This window comes from Plectropomus leopardus, chromosome 2, assembly GCF_026936395.1.
Source record: "Plectropomus leopardus strain MGB_pleo_1.0 chromosome 2, ASM2693639v1, whole genome shotgun sequence".
Classification (NCBI taxonomy): Eukaryota; Metazoa; Chordata; class Actinopteri; order Perciformes; family Serranidae; genus Plectropomus; species Plectropomus leopardus.
Window position 1 is genome coordinate 32,168,441 of NC_142177.1, and position 25,408 is coordinate 32,193,848.

General features: G+C 37.9%; 1 protein-coding gene and 2 long non-coding RNA genes across 3 annotated transcripts in view; 2 read left to right on the forward strand and 1 right to left on the reverse strand.

The window, feature by feature from the left end:
- Positions 1–5,145, forward strand: part of LOC148190249 (uncharacterized) — a 32,338-nt gene extending 27,193 nt beyond the window's left edge. Inside the window, exon 3 of the long non-coding RNA XR_015779675.1 lies at positions 5,100–5,145. This is a non-coding gene — a long non-coding RNA (uncharacterized LOC148190249). The remainder of the gene's footprint in view (positions 1–5,099) is intronic.
- igfn1.4 (immunoglobulin like and fibronectin type III domain containing 1, tandem duplicate 4) lies at positions 46–17,694 on the reverse strand. Its single transcript, XM_088091257.1, has 23 exons — positions 17,649–17,694; positions 15,537–15,557; positions 14,948–15,070; positions 14,389–14,528; positions 12,697–12,796; positions 12,352–12,433; positions 12,081–12,273; positions 11,796–11,909; positions 10,379–10,547; positions 9,923–10,195; positions 9,517–9,738; positions 8,607–8,660; positions 5,729–5,844; positions 5,397–5,538; positions 5,015–5,308; positions 4,561–4,863; positions 4,067–4,246; positions 2,735–2,863; positions 2,549–2,628; positions 2,162–2,354; positions 1,279–1,575; positions 371–697; positions 46–278 (listed from the first exon to the last, which is right to left on the reverse strand). The coding sequence occupies exons 1-23, from the start codon at positions 17,692–17,694 to the stop codon at positions 274–276; spliced, it is 3,603 nt and encodes a 1,200-aa protein (XP_087947383.1). The 3' UTR covers positions 46–273.
- LOC148190250 (uncharacterized) overlaps positions 5,161–25,408 on the forward strand; it is a 32,091-nt gene continuing 11,843 nt past the window's right edge. The window contains exons 1-2 of the long non-coding RNA XR_015779676.1: positions 5,161–5,302; positions 7,054–7,156. This is a non-coding gene — a long non-coding RNA (uncharacterized LOC148190250). The remainder of the gene's footprint in view (positions 5,303–7,053; positions 7,157–25,408) is intronic.

The window sequence follows — 25,408 nt, forward strand, 5'->3', positions numbered from 1 at the left end:
GATGGTTTTACCAGCATTTAACATAACAATATCACACACCCTCAATGCAGTTGATGCAGTAAAACAAAACTTTCCAACTTTCTTATTTTCCAGAAACAATCAGCAATTCAAATAAATTAAAGAAATTAGTATTCAGACCATTTCAGATGGTTTTACCAGCACTTTACATAACAATATCTCACGCTCTCAGTGCAGTCAAAGAAAACATTCCACTTTCTTTTTTCCAGAACAGCTCAGTAAGAGGAAACGTGTCTGTAAAACCTCCATGCCATTTTAATCTGTGGGGAAAAAGCAGAGAGAGACAATAGTTATCAGTAAAAAAATAATCAAAACGAGTAATACTGAAACTATTCAAACTCTCAAACGTTACCTCTCACAACCAGTTTCGTAGAACACTCTGCCTTTCCAAGAGGGTTGACTGCAACAACTTTATATTCACCGCTGTCTTTTGATCGCACTCGAAGAATGTACATGGAGCACACACCAAATGAGTTGGTGATGTAGTAGTTCTTGTCTGAGTTGATGCAGACGTCGTTCAGGAACCAGGACACGGTGGGTGTGGGGCATCCTCGGACAGCACACGTCATGTAGAGTTGGTAACCTTTAGGTGGTGTGTGGACTTTCAGAGGGACCAGGATGGATGGGGGTCTCTCAAAGCAGACCTCTCTTGAAATAACTCCGTTTGTAGTTATTGGAACTTGATGGGGAAAATCAAAGAAGGAAAAGATTAGATTATTATTAAGGTTAAATTATATTTTTATTGACAAAGATCCAGAAACAAACATTCACTGCTGCATTTAATCTTTTTTTTGGCTTTGAGAAAAGTTTCACTACAGCACAGATCTCCTTTCCCATCTTTATATCAACCGCTCACACACTTTTTTGCTCCACCACTCACACCGCACACTAACACATAAGCCTCATTCCCACCGCACAAAAAAGCGTCTGAGTTTTTAATGCAATTTTCGATTGGCATTCACACCCAGATCAGTTGACTCTGCAATAGACACAGGTTTTTATTGATGTCGCACGAACGCCAAAAACCTGCTGTAGCTGTGATAGTGATTCATCACTGATGTCAGCTATTGTGTAATGGAATCATGCTTATGCCATTTTAAACAGATTAGCTCTAAACAACAATATAATGTAGATGGATATGATGATATATATTTTTTGTTTTTAGTGCAGAGTATAAGAGTCCAACCACAATGAACTGCTTTGCTTAACTGTAATGGCACAATCAAACATAGCTGAACTGGAACAACTATAAAAACCCACCTCTGTTGCTGTTGGCGCCCCATGTTGGTGACTGAGATGGATCTGAGAGACCCACATCATTCTTGGCGTAGATCCGGAAGTGGTACTGTACCCCAGGAAGGATGTTGTTGGCTGTGTATGTGTTCGCAAACAGGCGGTCTGCTACAGTCTTCCACACTCTGTTGTTCGAGTCGTGTTGAGACACCACGTAGTACAGGCGGTCGTCGAGCTCCTGGTCCGGAGAAGGAGCCCATGATACCAGTAACTTGCCGTGGACTGTTTGCTCCAGCTCCACTGGCCCCGGGATCTTGGGTTCATCTAGAGACAAATACGATAAGATGCAGATTACATTAGTAAGAGAGGAAATAAATCTTTTGCTAAATATTGCTTTCTTTTGGAACAAGTCTCATTAATTTCTTAGTAATGAGGCAGCTTTGAAACCTTATTTTACCGCACCGGAGAGTCATATTACTCCTCTATGGTTTTTTGACAGAACTGCATTTGCATTTGACAGCTGTTATAAATTAATCAAATCCTACTGCATGTTACACAGTAGGAATTATGTCTCTTGTTCCATTTAGAAGTTGTTCACTGTTAATTAGGGTTTCACACTGGGTTGCCAATACATCGGTGTGCCATTGGCATTTAATTGGCTAGATATTACCTAATTAACGTTGTCCGGTGTTGATATAATTGGTGTTCGCCTTTAGCCAGAGGAACACAATGCGAGCAATTAAGTTAATTTCTCATTTCGAACAAATTAATTCCTAATTTAAAGACTTAAGGATTTTGAAACTAACACACAGTTCTTATCAGCACAAAATAATTGCCCCAAGTAGTTTCAGCACAAAAATATCACACTGTTTCCACAACTTTTTTTGCACTTACCATTATTTTTCCTTACCTGTGACTCTGACCTCAACGTCAAATGAAGCCTCCCCCACAGAGTTTTTGGCTATGATTGTGTAAATGGCCGAATCTGAGCGCTTTGATGAGGGAATAACAAGCTGAGACATTCCCTCTGTATTGATGATATTAATCCACGGGGATATTGGCTCATCATCCTTCAGCCAAGTGATCTGAGGTGGAGGTTCAGCCTGCAGATATCAATATTAGATAAATGAGATCATATGCAGCCATGTCACAGCGAAGTAAACTCATCACTCAAGAATACGTCATGCTGCATTGGGGCAATAAAATACGAAATGTAATGACTCGAAAAGATAGATTTAGGATTCACTCCATGGAAGAAGGGCTCAGTATATGTACAAGGTTTTAGGCTTCTTCATACCTCATAGCAAATTTTAACACGTGCAGAATTTCCTGCTCTGACAACAATGAAGTCCTCTGGGTCCTTAAAACAAGGTCTCACTGGAAGAAAACACATAAAACATGAAATGCAGACAGGGAACAAACATTGCTCTGGATAGCAAAGTTTAATAATTAATACGCACAGCGGAGGAAGTTTACTACTTACTGTTGGGATTCTTTGCACACACCATTGCGGAGGGGGGGCTCAGGTCTCCTGCTCCTGACTCATTGATTGCTGAAACCCTGAACTCATATTCTGCGCCCTCCGTGACATCTTTAACTGCATAGTTCACATCTGAAATGGAAATTAATAGTATTGCAGGATGGAAGAAGAACTGCATTTCCTTCAATCAAAACATGATAGTGCGTTTTTTTTGGTCTCACTCCCAACTTTTCAAATACCGATGCTTGGTCAGTGGTCCTCATCGTCAAACAGACACACCGAGGTACCCGTCAGTGGGAGTATGAGATGCACCAGATGGCGGCATTTGTTTTTGATGCTACTGGAGACTACTGTGGCAAAAAGACTGAGAAACTCTGCATAGAGTGTATTTGTAGTGGCGTCAAAAAACTCTGGACTTTCAGCCATGACACCGCTGTTCGTGTCCCATTTTAATAACATAGTGTGCTAGTATGTGTAGCAGGGGTGGGGAAAAAAATTCATACAGTGTAGTAAAGCAATATTTTGTGTGGCAATATTGATTAGTTACAGGGATGCCAGTGACACTTTTTTCTCATCTAAATTATAAATATCACAAATGTAGATTAAATTTTTTGGAGACTAGTGGAATAATTTAATCAGCTGTTTTTTTTAGTCCACTAGAGTTGTTATGCTTCAGTAAAAATGATTGAAATGAGTTGAACAGAATTAAAACTTTATCTTATCAGATAAAAACAGATGTTGTCAAAGTTTTCCTCTGGGGCATCCTTTCCAGTTGGAAAAAGGGAATCAATAGCAATATATTTTATTGCAATACTTAGCATATTGCGAAGTTCAAAATGGTAATAATATGCAGCGATGCAATATCGTATTGTCGGGCCTTTGAGGATTCCCACCTTTAATGTGTAGCGTGCTGTGCTTGTGAGTTATGTCACATGACTTACATCACATGACATTCAATTATGTTAAAAACAAATGTACTTAATTTAAGCCAAACCATGATGTGTTTTGAAACCTAACCACATGACTTTGTTGCCCTAACATAAGGAAGTAAACCTAAAAACCTGTTTTAAAAAACAAACTAGTGTAGTTTACTGTAATTTATTTTGAGAAAGAGACTGTGTGCATTTAACGTGCAGAAACTGTACATTTACTGTGAAAATGGAAGTTCATTTTGAAAAGACACGACGCAGGTACAGAGCGAGAATTGACATCCCTGAGCATCCAAAACTGACGTTAGAGCAGTGTACAGTGCGTCATATTTTGAGGTGTAGGGTTACTGACCAAGCGTCTGTATTTGACAAAGTGGGAGTGAGAATTTGTTGGTTTCTGACTGACCTTCAATAGGTTCATTAAGTGCATTCAGGGCAATCCACTGGTTTGTGTCCTTCTTTCGTTTCTCTAATTGGTAACCAATGATCGGTACTCCTCTGTCGTCTTCCGGAGGGGTCCAGGTCAAGGTGATGCAGGTCTTAGAGGCACTCACCACTTTGGGGGCACCAGGTGGACCGGAGAGTACTAAAGAATGACAAGTAGTCGAATTAATCTAGTGAGCTCATTATTAATAATTAAGAAGTAATTAAAGGCGTGAAATATATTCAGGACATCCACATGTTATCCCTGCAGGTTATTAAATACTATTCCTCTTGGAGGAAGAGCAACTATTACAGCAATGATAAAAGGTGAGCTTTCTACAGTGACTAAATAGTGCCGGTGACAAACGATTTGAAGCAAAACTATCCAGAGGCATTTTCATTTATTACAACCTGAGGGAGATTAACATGGGATTTGCAGAGGAATGCTAAATGAGACTTCTTTTTTTCCGCGCTCACTCATTATGCCAGCCATAATGCTATCAGCTGTCTCCAGGGCGTCGCTGAGGCCCTCTGGGTTCTCTGCGTATATGCGGTAGCTGTATTTCTTTCCATGAGTGACATTCCTGTCTCTGAAGGAGGTCTTGTCAGCCGAGACGTCCCCTAGTTTCGTCCACAGACACTGTCCTGCCTGCTGCCGTTCTATAATGTAGTTGGTGACAGCGGAGCCGCCGTCGTCTGTAGGAGGGCTCCATTTAATCTCAATCATAGATGAGGTGGTCTCAACCGTCTCCACTGGACCCTCCGGCGGACCTGGGCGATCTGTTGCAAAAAGATGGTGTTAAACCTCAGATAAAGTGACAAAATGTGATGCTTAGACAGGCGAAAATATGAATGTAAAAGAAAACAAAAACACTAGGAAGTCCATCCTGTTTTTCCCCGCTTATCTCGTTAGATTTTCTTTTTTTCGTACCGAGCACAATAAGCCTTGATGTGGCCTCCGCAGCTCCAAATGGATTTTTGAGTTGAATCTTTATTTCCCCTGCGTCTGTCCGCAGGCAGTCTCTCATCAGCAGACGGCTGTGATTGGGCTCCCTAACGATCTTAACTCCTCCTCCGTCTTTGATCTCGGTGCCGTCCTTGAACCAGCTGACCACCAAAGACTCCTGAGGAGGAAAGGGCATCTTGAAAGCAGCGTTCTGGCCCACTCTGATGATCACAGGTTTGGAGAACTTGTGAAGGTCGTCCGGGTCAAATTCAGGTACGTCTGTGAGAGACAGTGTAACTCAGTTTAATGTGCAAGACCTGCTGTGGCATTTAATATATGTTCTACAACAGAGGGGAGTAAATTATACCTCCGACAGTGACCTTTCCTTGTGTACTGAGCTCCCCTGATACAAAGCGATAAACTCCAGAGTCGTCATCATTGCAGCTTTGAATTGTCAGCTTGTGAGACGTTCCATCTTTGGTTATGGTGACCCCAGCACCTGAGCTTAACTAGAAAAGGGAAAGACAAAAACTTTTTTGTATTACTATACAAAACATGCAAAAACAACCCCCCAAAAACCTCCCATCTAAAGACACAACTTTTTTTTTTTACTTTGCTCTTCTTTCAGCCACAATTTACTCTGAATATCAGATAAATTCTGTCACATGTACATATTGTAAGTTAATTCATGGGTTTTACCTGCTCGCCGTCTTTGAACCAGGTGCCGTCAGAGTCTGTGCTCATCGTCACCGTTAATTCGGCAGGCTGCCCACGAAGAGCATAAATATCAGAGAGTCCGCAGGTAATTTCAGGCTCTGGGCAACATAAAACAAAGTTACTCTCCATTTTGCATATTCATGTGTAGCAGCTTTCAGTCAAGCATATGTGACGGCACAGTGGTGCAGTGGTTAGCAATGTTTTCTCCGGTTTCTCCAGCTTCCTCTAACAGTCCAAAGACATGCAGGTTAGGTTAATTAGTGACTCCCCATAGGTGTGAATGTGAGGGTGAATAGTTGTCTGTGTGTATGTGTCAACCCTGTCGTAGTCTGTGATGTCTCCTGTGATTTATGTGATAGTTGTCCTTTTCATAAATAAAAAGGTCAGTTTTAGTGTATGCTTTGAGAAGTTTATGAATTATACCACTGTGTAAAATGTAAATAAATAACTTAAATTACACAATTACACTCACACACTCACTTTATATATATATATATATATATATATATATATATATATATATATATATATATACAGTACACATTCCATAACTAATACGGTGCATGGTTCAAATATTAGATAAGTGTGATCTGGTGGACAATTTACAAAGCAAGACAATGACATCAAATGTGAGCACAATGACAAACAGCAGACATAAAGCTTGTTAACAAAGACTTAGTGAGATCACAGGAGTTTCTCAGGAGAGTGAGCATGTTCTAACAGTGTGAGTCTTTAGATCAGTATTATATTAAAAATGGTGTTTCCACATGGTAGTCATTATTTCACACCTTCTCATTAATAAATTAGCATTCGGGAAACTATGTACTTTCAGTACTCAGTATCTGGCATACCACCATCTGGGGGGTAGTACACACTGTATATTCCAATAGCTAATGAAGTACATGGTTCAAATATTAGAAAAGTGTTATCCAGTTAGAGAGTTTATGATAAACACAAGTTACAAAGCAGGACGATGGCATCAAAATGAAGACAAAGACGAGCAGCAAACGTAAAGCTTGGTTAACAGAGACTTAGTGAGCTCACGGGACTTTCCAAGAAGAGTGAGCCCGTTTGAACAGCGTGAGTCTTTGGATGCTCGTCATTATTTCACACCTTCTTAATAATTAATAAGCAGTTTACTTACTAGAAACTACAGTGAATTTACAGAACTATGATGTTACAGAGAATAAGATAATTTGATTAGATCTGGATTTGTTAATTTAAAAACTCCATCGTGTTACTATTGCAAATGAAAAGTTCTTCTATTAGTCTTTTTAATATCCCTGTTACTGTTATTGTACTTTCAGTATTCGATATGTGGCATACCACCTCCTGCATCTGCAATTGGTGGATCAACCCTTTGAACTACAGTGGGTTCCTCAGCTGGTTGGCCTGACAGCAATAAAAACAGTAAGTCATTTAAACTTGATTTAGTAAATAACCCTTCAGTTTGTGCTCTATGCTTTCTCTTACCACTTCCCGAGTCTTCAGCTGGTGCTGTTGGTGTTTTGACTGTTGATTTGATGTTTTGACCTATCAGCGATCACAGACAGTATGACAACATTTTAGAATTTTAACCTGTTAATCTGTCTTCATGGATTTGATGACACTTGTTCTGACAAAGTCTCATAGTTTTTTTGTGTGTTTTCTACAAATCATGTGCACTTAAAATTATTCCTGACCATTTTCCATAGCATGCCATAGGGTCGTAGCTTTTCCAACATCCTACTTACAGAAGGTCATTTGGAGTGGGTGGAGTCAAGGTTTTCTCAGTTTTAAATTAGCAATTGAAAGTGTTAAAAAAAAACAACTACTGAATTATCTTAAATGCTCTCCCGGTTGTTTTAGCTGCCGACTCGTAACATTACAGCCCGTACCGTTATTGTAATTGCTTCCAGAATTGTGCAGCTTTTCAGTCGATTAATGTTTTCAGTTTGGAACATACAGAGATGAAACAAAATAAGAAGAAACAGCTCCGCTGATTCTTTAAATGATATGTATGGTTTGTGAGGCTGTTAGCGAGTTCTCTTTTTCCGAACAGCAGTGGTCGAGGGTGGGATACGGTTCGAGGCACCTTCACATTATCATATTCATATATTCCCATATGCTCAGTGAGGAAGAAGGGTAGATGTGCTAATGCATTTTTAGTAGTCTGAACTTTTTTTGTTGAAAAAGCATTCTGTACAAAAAAGTATTAAGGGTATGTCCAGACGTCTTAATGTGTCTGGAGGGGAGTGTAAAAATCAGCTTGAAGAAACCTTCCTTTAGAAAAGTACTACATGTAAAGATCACGTCTGTAACCAGTCTGCACATACAAAGACACTAAAGCGACAACAGCGTCTACAGAAGACCGGACATAAATACTGAGAAGGATCAGCTAACACGGGCACGTTTGAACTGTCTGCTCGATAATTCAATATGGCAGTGAAGTGAACCAGCGTCTGCTTTTTGTGGGAAGCACAGTCATACAAACTCTACATATTTCAGTTTCAGATATCAGAACACAAAACTGACATTTAATCAGCAAGCTGCAGACAGAAAACACTGCTGTGAAGGAGCATTACGACCTGCATACCTAGCCATCCTAAGAATATTGATTGCACCATCTTTAGCTAAATAAAGCAAAGCCTGACCTTAAAGAGGCAGACAATCACATAATGAGCCGACAACACAACATAAAATAAAGCTAGAACATTACATGGACCTCGGTAATTGTGTAAACAACATTTTTTGGATGCAGAGGAAGTTAAGTGTATCAAGATAAAGAAACATATTACTGAAGACATTATGTATTTATAATAGTGTTCATATTCACCTTTGAATGCATGCAGAAGTTGTGACAATCATTCAGGTTTCTTACCAGTGCTTACAACCTCCACAACAGGTGGATCCACCACTGCTACCGGTTCAGCTTCTGAAATTATTCAGACAATGAATGAAGATTTAAAAAAAAAAAAAGAAATAACAGAAAAATCACAGATAATAATCAGTTTTTGGTTATCATGTTTTCCTAAACTTAAATTCAGGAGTTTCCATTATGTTCCCCCATTGTAAAATCAGCACCCCATTTTCATAAACCTTGTGATCGTCAGTCTTACTTGGTTCAGGTTCTTTTGGTTTAGGCTCAGGTGGTGCAGGAGCTGGAAAAAAAAAGTTAAATACATACAGTTTTGACTATTTGATTATCTGCCAGGCTGATAATTTGCCAACCCCTACTTCAATCCCAAAACTTTTAAACATCCATTTACAAATTCTCATGCAGCTAGTGCAGTATAATCCAAGCCCAAAACACTGAAGCCACACAATAACACAAACAAACTAACTGATGGAGGCTGCGGTAGACCAGCAGCTCCTGTGTTCAGTGAGGTAAAATGACTGTTTTTGTCAGTGGTGTCTGGCTTTAAAGAGAGCATTGATAAATTTAACTTTTTGTTCAGTTCTCTGACTGAACAAAAACTGATTGGATAAAAGGGACTTGAATTATGCTGCTGGATAATAATAGTTGTGCAAAGGTTTTTAAACAGATGCTTTGATATTGTTTTGCTTAAAAATGGACCACCATGGCTTTTAATTCACCAAAATTGTCTCTACCTCTACCAAAGGCATGCAAAAAAAAGTTTTCTTCACAAATTCAACATAACCTGGGATTAGCAATTGATATACAAAAAAACATTTGTAAGTGAAGTATTCATTTAACTAAAATTGAAGATTTTCAGCCTGTTTGTGTATTCATCTCGCTGTTTCATAAACCTTGTGGTCAGCTTACTTACTTGGCTTAGGGTCTTTTGGTGCCTTAGGTTCAGGCTTAGTGGGTTCAGGGGCTGGAGGGGGTTCAGGTGGTGCAGCAGCTTTAATCTGCTCTTTCCTTTCCTCTCTCACCTTCTCTAACTTTGCTTGCTGCTCCTGGGCAACCTTCTGCAGATCCACCCCAGAACCTCCTGCCCTTGTTGTTTTCCTCGCTGATTTTTTGCCCTGTGGTACAGTTTTGTCAGCTGAATTGTGGAAAAAATAGACTTACTGTGAGTGGGTACAAAAAATGGCATATTATGACGTGAAAAGCAGTCATTGGTAAGATGTAGGCATCTTGTTCTTTTCTTATTATTACATTCCTAATCATTTTCAATGACCACTATTAAATATCGTTAGTTAGTCTTTTGGTGGATGATAATATCTTACCTTCAACGACAAGCCATGCATTGCAAGATTTTATTCCTGCGCAGGCTGAATAAATTCCTTTGTCCACTATCATACAGTCTTTGACCACCAGCCTGTGAATGAGCTTGTCTTCTGAAACCTGGATATCATATTTATCGCCTTGTTCTAGCGGCAAATTTTTGCCAAACCACAAAATCTTTGAGAATGGGTTTGACAGGACACACTCGAAAACAGCATCTTCTCTCTCCATTGCTTTCACTTCCTGAATTTTCACCAAGAAATCCACCATGGGGACTAAAAAATAACAAGCAATGCATTTTAGACAGATTAAAAATTGTTACATCTGCATGAAAGACAATTATTGAAAAACACAGTAGATGTTATTTATTTTAATTAGGGCTGATTTGTGTTATGCATCAAAACATTGTATTTGTTTGCTTTAATTAGCGATGATAATTTGTAGTGTGTAAAACTTACTTTTAAAATCAGTGGAAAACATATTCACATCCTCTACATCCACCTGGTACAGTCCAGCATCGTCTGGCATGAGATCCTTTAAACTGAAGATATACTTTTTCCCCACTTGTTTAAGGCTGTGCTTCATCTTTTCCCCCAAATCCTTTGTATATGGAATCATTACACCATCCTGTTGGGGAAATATATGATGTAATTTCCTTATGGGATGCTTCAGATAACTTTCAATATAATAGCTTGAGAAATGCCATTCATTTGAATTAGAATAAAAGGCTTTAAAGGCGGACTTCATCAAAACATTTTTAAACTCAAAGCCATGAGCTCTGAACACTGTATACTAATGGTTGTGTTGTAAATCTCTTAGCAAAATAATGAAATGTCTCAAAAACAAGAAATCCAACCCAGTCGTCAGAAAAAATGTTCACATCATACGTTTCTGCAAACTTCAGTTATGTTCCATTGGTCCATTATTTGGTAGTGGATACATTACAACACTGAGTGTGCTTGTGCCAATGTGCACGCAGCCTGTTGCGGTCGACATTTTACTATTTTTACTACAATTTTTTTAAATAGTAATTTATTAAATTTTGCCCTCTTTAAAGATGCTGTTGGAGAGAGTTCTGGTGGTTTTTTCACTGTTTTCTTTTTTCCGTGCGGATCAATAAAGTATTTCTGATACCTGAGGGTGTGGTTAGATTTAAGCAAAATAAAAACCCACTTGGTTATAGTCAGGAAAAGATCTTGTTTTGGCTTCAAATACCAGCGTTTAATAGCACAGAAGCGGCTGGAAAAGGGACGATTCAGTGGAAAAGAAAATTCAGTGGCTTAAACACCTCTGGAAAAAGATTCAGTGTCTCAGTGAAAAACTTCCTGGTTCGATGCTGCAAATATGCCTTGAAAACATTACAAAGTTTAGTCCAGATTTGGTGCAAAAAAACACCATTAAGAAACGCCACAGCTAAAAACACCCAGATACAACAGAAAAAACACTCAGGTTTAAATGGCGCTGGGAGACGCTATGAAAGGTCACCAAAAATAACCAGTGTCGTTGGTTTCAAAGAGTGGTCAGCAGCTTGGCAGGCATCTCGCCTCGGTGTCAGGCCATCCACCAACCCTTCCACCTATGTGAAAATATGCCCATACACTACCTCACGATGGAAGCGTTGATATGCTGCAAATAAAATGTGCAAATGTAATATATCCGTGTTCTGCAGAAACATACATTGCCACCATTTTCCTCTGGTGACAGGCTGAGATTTTTGGGTGGATCTATACAAGTACTGGCTAGATGGCAATTCAGTTAGTTAAGTCATTAATTAAAAATTAGGGTCCCTAGAATTTTACTCTTGTTGCTATTTTTGAGTAACGTATCTATTATGAACTAAGGCAGCAAGGAGAGTTATTTTGTTTTCACACTGACCTTGTACAGGAAAATAGAGCTGCTTGGATCGATAAGGTCCATGTCAATCTCTAAGGATGCAGTACCATCTGCATTGACCTGAATAGGTCTCAGATTGGAAATGCCTCTGACAAACTGGGACAAAAACAGAATACGGCATGAGTATCAAGATGAAAGCAAATGAGTATATTTCTAATAAATAGTTCAGAATTACCCGCTGTTGCTCTATCGGGATCTAAGCTTCAAATCTTATAATCAGAAAGAAGGCAAACAAAAACAAAAATGCAAATATCAGAGATGTCAAACCTCAGCTTGTTCTTCCTCCCTTTCTTTTTTCATTTCATTAAGCTTCTTTAGCATCCAGCGGAAGTCAGTCACTCCAAACTCTGCACAGATTCTCTCATAGTCTTTCTTGTCAGCACTCAGTAAGAGTTCCCAAAATTTTGGATCAATCTCACCATCCTTTCTCTCAGGCTGCTCAGATTTCGGACGAATTTTACTGGAAATTAAAATAGATTGCATTTAATCGAAAAACTTGGAACAAAGAGGGCCATTAACACATATAATACAAACCCACCTTCTCCTTTTTAATACAGTCTTGAAATTCCCATTAGCGGCTTCAGCTACTGGTTGCTGGACTTTGTCCTTTTTGTAACCGACTGAAAGCAGAAAAGAGGGTACTCACATCATTAATACAATCATATAATTAAACAACATACAAGTGGACCTGCAGGGTGATAAGTACTGGAATGAGTGTTATACACTCAAAGGTATCAAGTAGTAAAATGTCAAATTTGGATAGAAGTGTACTCAATTTGAAGTAGATTTGGGAGAACGCTCGAGTCCGCATGCTATATCAGATTAAATGACACTCATTGCAGATTCGATATTGACATATCCATAACAAGCCGATAGTCCTTACCTTCAATGACATTCAGAACAACTGTGACTGTGGCTTGTCCATATTCATTTCTTGCAAAGCATTTGTAGGTATCAGCTTGATCCGGCTTAACATTTGGCATCTGGAAGATACAAGACATGCTTGATATAAAAGGCCCAGTTGGTGAAATAGTTGCCTCTGTCAATGGTTTTTATGTTATATAGCAGTGGTTGCCAACTTTTATTTGTTTTACGTGTTATGTATGTTACCCACGCAGCCCTATCCGATCAGCTCAACTACCTTTTAATAAATCACATTCCAAAAGTGGTTTTGGTTTTGTAGGCTTTGTCTGGTTTCTTAAATTTGGTTTCCAAATAGGTTTTGACCTGTTTGTATTTATAATACTACCAGCTGGAGTGGAAGGAGGTCCATTTAGCCATTTAGCTGATAGTTTTAGAGATCTACTTTAATTCAGCTTGGTCTCGCTCCAAGGGTGTTCAAAAAATGCCACTTGGTCAGATATGGATGCCAATGCTCCCTTTAACATCTTTAAGGGACAACTCAGACTTTAAGTCAACGTTAATGCAAACCCATATATATCATTATTAGACGTTTACAGCAATGGATGTAGTATTAAGAACAAGAAAGTCAGTTTAGGACAGTTGGGAGGGGAGGTGGATGGGTCCAGCAAGCACAGGATTTTGACCTTTCAGAGACCGTTGTTCATGTCCTTTGTGAAACTGAAAGTAAAAAACTTATATTTTCACAAGGCAGTTGTTAATCACATGAGTCCGTAGTCATTTGTTAGTCATGTGAGTCAACTCTTGTGACTAACATCAGCCACGACTTTTTCCTAAGCCTAACCCAAGAAGTTTTGTTGCCTTAACTTAACTACTGACCCCTTGCATCGAAATACAGTGCAAAATGTTTGGGTGAGAAGCTTCAGCAGGGATGAAATCACATTGTTCATTTCCTCTGCTCGCTTGCTAGCTAGTTTTCATACACACTTAATCACAGCATGTGATGTTAAGGTGTTAAAACTCACTCTTATTATAGCAAGTTTATAGGTTATTATATTGGTTACTTGTTGCAATAAATGTATAAAATCAACCTAACACCAACTTACAACCCTATTTGTTTATTTTTCTCCTACATAAAAAAGTGTAGATATTTTTTTCCCCAAATCCTTTTTCCAATTTTTATTTCCAAAGGAGCCGAGCGTCTCCATAATTTCCCCCTGTACCTCCTGGAAACTGCAGAGCTTCCGACAAGAGTGGTGTACCAGGTTTTACAGTATACGTTATGTAATGAATAGAGATATAAATAGATATGTATCCCTATGTGTAATCTTCTACACACCCGTTTGATTGTAATACTATAGAATAATTACAGGCTCTGCACATTGCTTGATAGGTAAGATGGCCTACTTTTATTTTAAAATTCCAAACTCAAACAGCAGTGAGCTGACAGGATGTGGGGGTGGACATGTCTGGCCCATTTCACGAAACTGACTTTGTTGAGCGTGCTTCTCTCAGGATGAGTGAAATCCCGTTATTGTAGTTAAAGTAATCGGCAAAGCAAACTGAAGGGTCAGAAGACTGGATGACATTGATGTAATCAAATAGCTGCTTCTGCTCCCTCTCTCCTGTTCTCGTATATTCGTGCTATTTTTATCCTTTACATCAGCATGGTGCTGTATAGTATCACAGCGATTTGATAGCCCGTATCACTTGCCTCAAATGTATGCTCATTGGTACTGGGATCGTATTTTGGCTGATATCTGGACGTATCAGACACATCTCCATTATTTCTGCTCCATGTTACAGTCGGCTGTGGGTCTCCAGTGACAATGGCTTTGAAAAAAGCAAATTTGCCTGTAAAAAGAAAAGACAGACAAGGTCATTTCATGTTCATATCTTTTTTTAAAACACAACGTTTCTGTTAGTTGGTGTGATTATTGATTTGAATAATATGCAATAAAAATACATAGAATTCTTGATACCTACATAACACCACTTTAGTATATTTTAAATGCAAACAGTGGAGAATTTACCTTGATACCAACATAGATTTTTTAAAAATCATGCTTTTTCTTGGTTTTAAACTCAAGTCAGTGTGTTTAACTTTATCAGACTGACGCAGGAGTCTGGGTCTTGAATGTCAGAGCTCTGCTCCCACTGGCCCTTTGCACAAAAGTCATGGATCTAATCCATTATGCAGAATCATGGAAATTCCACATTGGAATATTTTGTGATATTAATGTTTAAAATGATTCTTATACTATCCGTCCTACCCTCTTGGATGGTCAAAGCAATCGGCTTGCGGGTGAAGTCTGGATGGCTCTTTCCCTCTGGCAGCGTCTCTATGTACTGTGTAATCATCACCCCGGGGACCCTAGATTTTTTCTTGATCCCCACTGTCGGCATTGGAAAATGAAATGTCAGTGCCAACAAGAGAATGAAAAACATGACCTTGGTCAAAAACAACCATCAACATGTTGTTTTGTAATCAAAATCATCACCCTCATACACCATGCTGAAACACATTCTAATATATGATATATTAGAACGTTTGATGTTAAATTCCTGCAGCAGTTTATCATTGAGAGCTTTGGCTCGGGTGTTGAACTCTCTCTTATGTCAGTACATTTACATTTTAATAACTTTATCTTTTTAACCCTTTTTCCTCGGGAATCCATGCCTAAAATTCAACCTGAGAGCAGATATGTAGTGATGCACCTACATATCCACGCACAAAATATCTGTGCGCTCATACAGTACGTTAATAAACCCATTACATTTCAGTTCTTCATGCCTTCATGAGCAGTCGGAGGGGAAAAAAAGACAGCTGATGATTGCGTCTCTCTTGTCCCCTAAGCCTACCTTCTTTCTCTGCATCAGGACCTGACAAGGCACATGTTAAAGAGCATATATAGCACACGTCAGCAGGGTGTTCACATTTGATCATGGATCAAACTTGAATAATTGAACTGAGGGACTGAAAGGAAATACTAGAGCAGCATTTGTTGCAGCACAGGTGAAAACGGTAGCATTTTAAAAACATTTCTTTTTGTTCGTACATGTCAGGTTGCAGAAATATACAATGGGGTATGTGCACTGTAGCTTATCAATGTGCAAATACATATAAATATGGAAAATATCAGAATCTGACAATCATGTTCAGGTGTACCGGAGCATAAAAGGGAAAGTCAGATCTTTTGAAGTGTGGTTGTATAAGGCACTTATCCTTAGTCACTATGTTACATACAGTAATGTTGGGTGACACAGTTGGAGATGTGGGAAGAAGTACCTGCAAGAAAGCTAAGAAATGTACTGCTGTGGACACGGGCAGCAAGGAAATATATTTTAGCCATTTAAAAACAGCCCTAACAAAAAAAACATCAATAACATTCCCTATGCAGCCCCCTCTCTCCCTCCCACTTAAACTGTCCTGTTCATTTAAGGCAATAAAAGCCCCATAAAATGATCTAATGGGAAAAAAAGATTCCCTGTGCCATTCAGGTTATTAACACAGAATAAATGTATAAAGGAAAACTACTATTTGGTACTACTATTTTACTATGTATTTATAGTTATATAATGTATTGCTCCCACCTGCCTGTTTGCACTATTGTATCTTGTATATTGTACATTTGTGCATTTTTAATGTATTGTTTCATGCGTGTATGTACCTTTGCTGTTTCTGGGTAAAGCTTAAGACTTTCCACTGAGGTCAGCAGATATCTAAGTGGTATCAAGACTGAGCAAGCTGAGCATTTCTGTGTTTATATCTGGTGAAAATGTGCCTGTTGCTAACGTTCAGCTAAGATTTGATCGACTTGCTGGAGCAGTAAACTAGATTTAATTTTATATAGGACTATACTGAGTGATTTTTATCCAGTAATTAGCCAGATGCCATGTATTTCCATTGAAATGGAAATAACAGTTGTTACAAAACTTTTTTTTTAAAGAACTAATTGCCTCAAAACATGAATACATTTTGATTATACATTTTTATTTTCTTGGTAATAGTTGTATAATCGCAATATTACGCTCAAAGGTGTGCTTTAACATTATTTGAGCACTTCAGTGATGCTTGCGGCCCTCGATGCAAGCGCCTCGGTCCTGACCGTATCACTGTCGTGCTTAAATGATGTTAAAGCACACCCTCGAGTGTAATATTGCTTAGATGTGACTTGTGGTGTGAAAACCCTTTGAGAGGTCAAAAATGACTAGAAAAGCGTTACACAAGTGTGGGTCCATGTTCCATAAAGAACATTTGTTGCTGCTCCTACCCATAGCATCTGTGCCCGAAATCCTGCCTGCTCCTCTAAACTGCGAGCGTGCAAACCACTAATATAACACACTGACTATAGATAAGTATCTCATACAACCTCACTTTAAAAGATTCAAACCATCTCTGTAACCCTGTAAAGGTGATCGGCTCTTCAGTTTACAATGTTATGATCAGTCTGCAATGCATGTCTGCGTACTTTATGAGCTGGCCTTTAATAGACAGTGTACATGTGCTCTAGTAAAGTCTAAATATGATCGCTAATGGACAGATTGCAGCCTTGAACTTTCTGAATAGAGTCAGCCTGATTAGAATAGTATCTTAGGGAAAGGCCACCGAAGTTTGATGATAATAACAGGTAATTACTCATTTGAGGCTTCAGACAGGCAGAGGAAAAGGCAAACAATGCAGACAGTTCTTAGATATATTCACAGCTTCCTTTAGCTTTATTCACAAACAGATGCCAGCCTCATTCTATCAAGTCTGTCACACTTTGACCTGGAAAAGTGTCGTCATATTGTGTCAGAATCTGTCACCGAGATCAAGCTGACTGAAATTTACTTGTCGCCTCTGTGTGGCTAATTGATCTTCAGAGTTTGGAGTAAAAGAACAAAAGTAAACTGTTGAGTTGTTGTGCAGACACACTATCTCGATTTCGGGCATTTCTCCTGTAGAAAGCGAGATCAAACTTCAGTGCATACCTTGGCCAGTGGCTGTCCCATCCGTCAATTGAGATCTTTTGAACATCCTGGCTCCCTTTGATTCCTGCAGGGATTCAGCAAAAAATTCCCCAACTGCAATAGATGAAGAAAGGGATTTAAGTTCAGTATTTATGGCTCTGCTGATATATTCAAATAGCAGAAGTAGAAAAGTTTTTTTTGCTTATTTTTTTCCCCAGAATATGATGAATAATTCACTGGTAGCTTTTAAGTGCTATTTGGCCACAAATCCACAGTCGCGTTGAAAGAGATTATATTTGTTGAAGGATTCGGTTGAGGCGGAGGAAGCCCTTGTTGAAAGCCTCAGTTGATAGCAAGAAAGTTCCTTTGGCACTGAATTCCTAAAGGCTTTTTGAGGTGTGATTGATTTTCTCAGACTGAGTATTTGTTGGATCATTTAATGAAAAAAAAGCAATGTATTTGCTGACTTCTTAAATGTACTCTTTCAGCTGAATGTTGAGATATTGTGGAGATAATAAAAAAATTGCAAACCTCCTCAAGTAATGCTAGGATTAGGGATGCAGTGTGAAATTGTTGCAAAGTTTAAAATAACAATTTGGCTGATAGCTGATACGGATGTTTTATACGGGATACGGGTGTTAGTTCTTTCCCGTTTTGTGTCAGTTTTAACAAAGAGATTTTGATTTAAAGTAGGACTGTCAAACAATCATTATTATTATATTATTATTATTTAAATATTTTTTTGGGGGGGACTTTTTGCCTTTATTTGATAGTACAGCTTAAGCATGAAAGGGGGAGAGTGAGGGGAGGACATGCAGCAAAGGGCCGAGGAGTCGAACCCACAGCTGCTGCGGCGAGGACGTAGCCTGTGTAAATGGGGTGCCTGCTCTACTAGCTTAGCTACTGGGCGCCCTAATATTATTTTAACATTAAATTGCAGAATTTCAAAGTTAATTGTGATTAATTACATTTTTTAATTAAGTTTCAGCTGCATTAGTTTGCATTTCAAAACAGTTTTGAAGTCCATGTTGACAAGATGAAGCTATTCTTACCAGATTGTCTTGATTAGGAATTAAGTGAAGGCAAAAAACTGCATGGGACTAGCATTTAGGCGGCATTTCTGTGAAGGACAGACTCATTGGAGCCCATAGAACCCATTTTCTTTCAGATACATTGAGGTCAGAGGTCAAGGGACCCCTGTGAAAAGGCCATGCTGTTTTTCTAGCGTTATTTGGCCCCTTATTGAGAAGCCAGCATGACATGGTTGGTACCACTGGATTCCTCGGGTCTTTTACTCATGATATCGTCACTTTAGCTTTAGAACTCAGCCCGAAGCAGCCTTTTAAAGACTGTAATATCGGCCGGCGATTAAACTGATTAAAAAAACAAACAGAAAAAAAACCCCTTATATATGAACCTTAATTGCTTTGCGATCAAGGTGTTAACACTGACGCCTATTTAAAACATAACTGAACTGAACAAGTATAATCAAAAAAACTTTAAAATAACCTTCCTTCACATGAAAATCATCTTTAAAAGCCTTTCTACTATTAATAATATATTGTCATTTCCTCTAATATCTAATTTATATTGCTATTAAAAAATCTCCTTCAAAAAACAAAATTAACTACATTTTACAAGGTTAAATTTAAAAAGACCATAGGATCATTATAGTTTGCCTTCACCCTATACTCATTTTTCACTCAGAGCTTGAAACAGTGCATTTCTGCAAGGATTTGTTGACTTTGTATCACTTGTTGTTATTTGGAAGGTCATCATTTCCTGTTTATTTGAACAGATTAATTCAAAAGTAAGAAAGTTTCAGCTTCTCTAAAAGCAGGCATGAGATAAAAGTAAAACTTATCAATGTAGTAAATGTTAAGATCTTTAGATCAAAACATTTTGTTGTTTTAAAAAGTTCTCTTGAACATAATCTTTGACCATTTATTTTCAGTTTACAAAAGACTGAAAACACGATCATCTGTAGCTTCATGCCATGCAGCTGTTTGCTTTGTCCCAAGTGTTATCTCATTCCCCAAAATTAAAATCCTTTTGAAATTAGGACTGGAGTGTTGAGTTTCATCAACCTCATGATGTAATTTCTCACCAGGCTTTAACTTCCATTTTTCAAAGGGTTTTTGTTGTCACTTTAAGCTGCAGCATGTTGGCGTGATGTTCAAATGATTACATGCTGATCAAATTTACATTTTTTATGATCTGTCAGATCCAGTCGCAGTAGGGATCGCTACAAGAACATAGCCATCTTTTATTACCCGCATGGCTGCTAAACTTAGATGACAAATGTCGCTTCACTAAAATAGACTGAACATTAATTGTAGTGGAGTCAGTGTTGCTGGGGCGTAAGTGGATTTACAGACATGTTGCCAAAAATGCATTCATTACCTTAACATGACGGGTACATAATTGTACTGACTTGCAAAGAACATTTGCCTCGCTCTGCTATGTTCTTGTGCTGTGATTTTCTGAGTTTTTAAAGTAACACAATCACAGTAGAAGCAGCATCTGTTACTGTCATCAGTACTGATTTTAATAAAGATGCTGTTGTCTAAAATAATGAACCTCATACCTCATTACTTGTTTAAAGTTAAAAGAAAATGTATTTTCGTCACTAAGAATGGTCATAATGCCTCAGTGAGCTTTTCCAGTACATTGACTTCATCACCATCTTCACTATAATCTTACAATTTTTACAGATTTTATTTCGTGGACACAAAACGATGCAATTATTAGGGGTTAACAGATTATCGGCCTGGCCGATAACTGAGGCTGTTATTTGGCCATTACCTGTATCGGCATTTCATTTTAATGATAGCAGATTAAATTAATCAATTAAAAAGTGCAAAGAAAGTGTCAGAATGGGATGAACTTATACTTTGTAAAAACCTCAGGGAGCTATGTTTATTGATTCATTTTTTATTTTAATTTTCACTTGACTTCATAAAAAAGAGATGCTGGGAACTTTCTGTTTGATGTTGAAAGTTTCAGTTTTGATTAAACATTTGCTAAAGGCACTTAAATAAAGTTTTGTTTTGGAGTTTGTAATATTACAAATTCTAAATATTGACAGAAAGATTTTCATTTTTATTGTAAATGCATATTGTTTCCAAACCTCAGTTATCCTTCTTATTAACTAATAATCGATATTAGTATTGGCCCTGATAAAACAATATCGGTCGACCTCTAGCATTTATTACACTGCCCTCAAATTAATTGTTGCCAAGTTTGACAACATTTCATAACACTTTATTCAACCTTAAGAAATGGGCACTGATATTTAAAGAAACTTGTTTTTTGGAACAGCTACAGTTACATGCACACTAATATTCCCCTATTATTCCGAATATGACAGTATTCTAAATTTGATGTGGGTCATGAACTCTGAATTAAAACTTTCAGAACATAAATCTGGAATATGCCAATATTATTTGGGTTTTAATAGCATTATGTGGGCATTTATACAGCCCATGCAGAATATACGCCTCAGTTGGGGTTTCTACAGCAGTTTGTGACTCAGGGCTTCTCGTCTCTTTATGTCCGGCTCTGTATGTCATGGATATGTTACACAAACCAGCTTGCTCACAATTGGTAAGGATGTAAATACGCTTTCAGAAAGGCCCACATTTTTGGTGGGAAAAAGAAACAAACCTGTTTTCAAACATTATGAAAGTCTTGGAAATCAACAGGTTTTTGGATATATACAAATACACAACACCAAACTTTTCAAGAAGGTGAAGGAAGGAAAGAGTCTGTGTTTGTTTGGCCCAATAAGACCGCCTCCTGTAGGAAACTGGGAACTAAAATCCTATTTTGATGTGAAGAAGCAAAATGACAAACAGCTCAAGCTGTTCCACTTTTCCATATTTTGACTTAATAAACGGCATTCTGGTGCACGTTTATCAGAGTATGCACGGCTGCAGACTGGAATATTCATTTTCATTCGCCATATAAACAGTTTAGTAGGAATATCGTCTTTTTCAGAATAAGGGCATAATCCAGACTATTTTTGTGCATGTAAATGTACTTAATGTTTTTCTGTGTTGTTTGTAGGAAATATTGGCTTTGCAACTGTTGTATGAGAAAGGAAGTGATGTTAAGCACACCTCAAGGAATCACACATTACGAACCTTTTGTTTTTATTTCCCAGGAAACTCTACAGGGCATCTTTAACTGGAATTTGATGTTTAGCTTCTAAGTAGACAAAGCTTAAAATCTGGAAAATGGCAGCTCTTCAGTGTTTACGCGAGTCCTTTCTATCAGAGAAACCTTCCTGTGTGTCCATGTGCTGAAAGCGAGATTCGGTAATATTTAGGCAGTCACGTTGACATTGTCAAGACTGTCAATCATTACAGTAAATCTCCCAAAACCAGATAATGGAGAGGAAATGGAGAAAACAAGTTTGGGTGAATTTAGCTGCACTAAATTGCTTGAATAATCATCTTTTCCAACCCATTATCTATTGCATGACTCATCTTAATCACAGTGTAGGTTCAGATGTGACTTTTGTAATAAAGGTGACTGTGATATCAGGCAGGACATTGCCTGGAGCTGGAATATATTTTCTGGTCACTTTCTGAACTGTTTGTTTAGTCTTTGGTTTATAGCTTTGGAGGAGAGATGCTCATGTCCCCAAATATTGATTGTAATCCGAGCCCACTGCTGACATCAGCACCGACACACACACAGACGTATGTACACGTAAATACTATCGCTAGCTGTCTGATTGGAAATTGATTAAAACAATCCCATTGCAGACTGAGTATGTCGTCAGAGACAATGGGCCTCATGCAAGAAACAAATCTGATTTCTGGGCTTCACCAGTGTTTTCTTATTTTTGCTCTTTTCTTCGGTGACAGAAGAAGAGTTGTCTCTCATCACTCTTACCAAGATTAGAGAAAAACATCTCGTTTTCTTAGACCACAAACTGTTTTCCAATGCAAGGAAAAATAAGTTTTACATCTGAGGAACGTTTAAAAAATGCATAATATCATTTAATCAAATTAAGAAAATGTTTTTGAGTAATAATAATGACCAGATTATTACATTTCAGGGCTAAAGAAATACTACTATACTTCTGTGATCCCAGTTTCTGTCATTTCTGTTACTGTGCGTTCCTCTGATGAGCAGAGCTGGATTGTAACTAAGTACATTTACTCAAGTGCTGTACTTAGGTGCAAATCTGAGGGACTTTTACTTTACTCGAGTATTTTAATCTCATGCCTCTTTACACTTCTACTCCACTACAATTCAGAGGGAAATATTGTACTTTTTCCAGATTAGGTAACTACTTTACAAATTAAGATTTTTGTGCATAAATAATATAAAAATTACAATTAGTTGATTAATTAGAAAATTCATTGGCAACTATTTTTAGCATTCTTTAAGTCACTTTTCATGCAAAAAACACTTGGATGGTTCCAGCTTCTCATATATATTATATGGATGAGGACTTGCTTTTCCTTTTAGTTATTAAACCTTTTTGCGTGCATACTTTCACTTTTAATACTTACATACATTTCCAAGTTTATTTAACAGTATGCCTACGTCATTTTCACTACCGCTGAAGTTCTTCTTCTTACAACCTTGTCATGTCGTTGGTCTTGGGCATGTGCCAGAGTGTTTGCACACAGCACAAAACCTGCCCTTATATAGTGTTTAGTTACCTACTCTAATAAGTGACGTATGATCAAGGGGGATTCAGCATTGAGCACATCTGGTCGGAGCAGATTTTGTTGGTTAGGAACGTTCGGTGCATCTGGAGTTGACTTCTCTTAGATTTTCTGTTAACAGAAAATTAAGAGCAAATCAAGTTTGTTTCCTCAAACTAAATATTGCTGATGTTGTTTGAACTCTGTAACTGTGAAATCATTTCCCTTGTCACAAGGCTAGTTTGAATAACAGCCCTGCTTGCTGTCACTATAGGCTGTTTTCTCTTTATGCACAATGGGACCTAACTGCTGTCCGTGCACATGCACAGCCGACGTAATGCATGACTGGATCATGCATTGTGTGAGCTGAGTTATCCCTGACTGATCTAATAGCAGAGTAGAGTGTGAACGCAGACAGCAGCCACCTGAAGTTGTAAAGCTCCTTATAACTCAAGGTGAACAGAGCAGACACACACTCTCACTGGCTGAGCGAGCAGCTGAATGACCGACTGACCAACTGACTTTTTACAGCGTTATGATGTTGATAGCATTGCTGATATGCAAGGGCACCTTCCTGCCGTGAGGCACCAGCAGGTGTTATTTTGAGAACTGAAGCCTGATTTCACACCTAACAACTCAACTGTACATCTTTCCAACATAGTTTTAGATGCACATTCATGGAAGACTCTTTTCTTCTAGATTCTTTTGGTGTTAAAGGGACACTTGACCCCCATAATTTTTCTCTCACCTGTAGTGCTCTTTAGAAATCCTGTCGCAGATATAGGCTGTTGAGATGTCTGCTTTTTGTCAAATAGAATTCAATTTTCCATTCAATTTTATTTATAAAGCTCAGAATCTCAGAGGGCTTTACAGCATACAACATCCCTGCGTCCTTGGACCTACACAGTTAAAAATAACTATTAATATATAACTATTAATCTCAATCATGTCTACTTAATATGTATTTGTTAAGTTTACTTAAAATTTAACGGTATTTAATTTGTGAAGTTGTTGCAACTTAAAAATGACAAGTGAAATAACCTTGTTCTTTCAAAGTGTTAGCAACCTCAGTAAAGATCTGCAAGGTCTGTTTCCTTAAAATGACTTTACAAATATGATTGTCTACTGATTGACTACAACCAGCAGAATACAGATATATGGCACAGTTAACTTGGTTTGCGGAAATGGCTAAAATTTAAAAAGATTGATCTGATAAATTTGGTGTTTTTAAGTTGCAAAAACGTTTCAAAATTGAGTTTATATATATATATATAAAGAGACATTGCTGTTAAGTTGCAAATGTATTTTTTTGGTACTTTGAGCACCACAAGCTGAGTGCCATTTCGTTCTATAATATTATTATATATTATATAGATATTACCAACACTATGCAAAACACACCAGAAGAATTTAGATTGATAAATAGCATTACAGGTAAGGGGAAAATATGTGTCCCTTTAAATATATTGTTTTGGCCATTCATATGATTGGCATTTTATACAATACAAGAAAAAAGAATTTGAATGAACAGTGACATGAGATTTACAATATCCCAAAAACTGTTGACACTGTTGTCATGATGCTGACAAATTGAACTTTACCTTCTGACGTGTTTGAACCCACTTATGTATAGGCTAGTATGGTATTTGTACAACTGTAGCCCCACCCAGGCGTGTGATATTCTTGGGTGTCAACCATGGCTGCTGGAAGACGAGGAAACTGGATTGTCACACGATACGTCACATGCCACATAAAGTGTGAACATCCCATCTCGAACATCTTAATATGCTTGTAAATCACTGTTGACATTATGAGTGTGTCGTAATGTGGTGAAACCTGCTAATTAAAGAGAGGTTTGAAGACTTTAGATCAATTATTTTGGTGTTCTGATTCAAAATATAACATTAATATAACATAATATAATTTATCATAATTACAGCTTAACTCCCGACATGTCAAAGTTTTCAATTTGCCCCTAACTTTAATGTCAGTATATCAACTAAGTAGAAATAAATTCACTTTTTAAAGTGGTACTGTATATGCTGACAGAGATAGTGTGCTAAATATGATGTAACTTTAGACAGTCTATATGGTGAGTATGATGAGCACTTCACA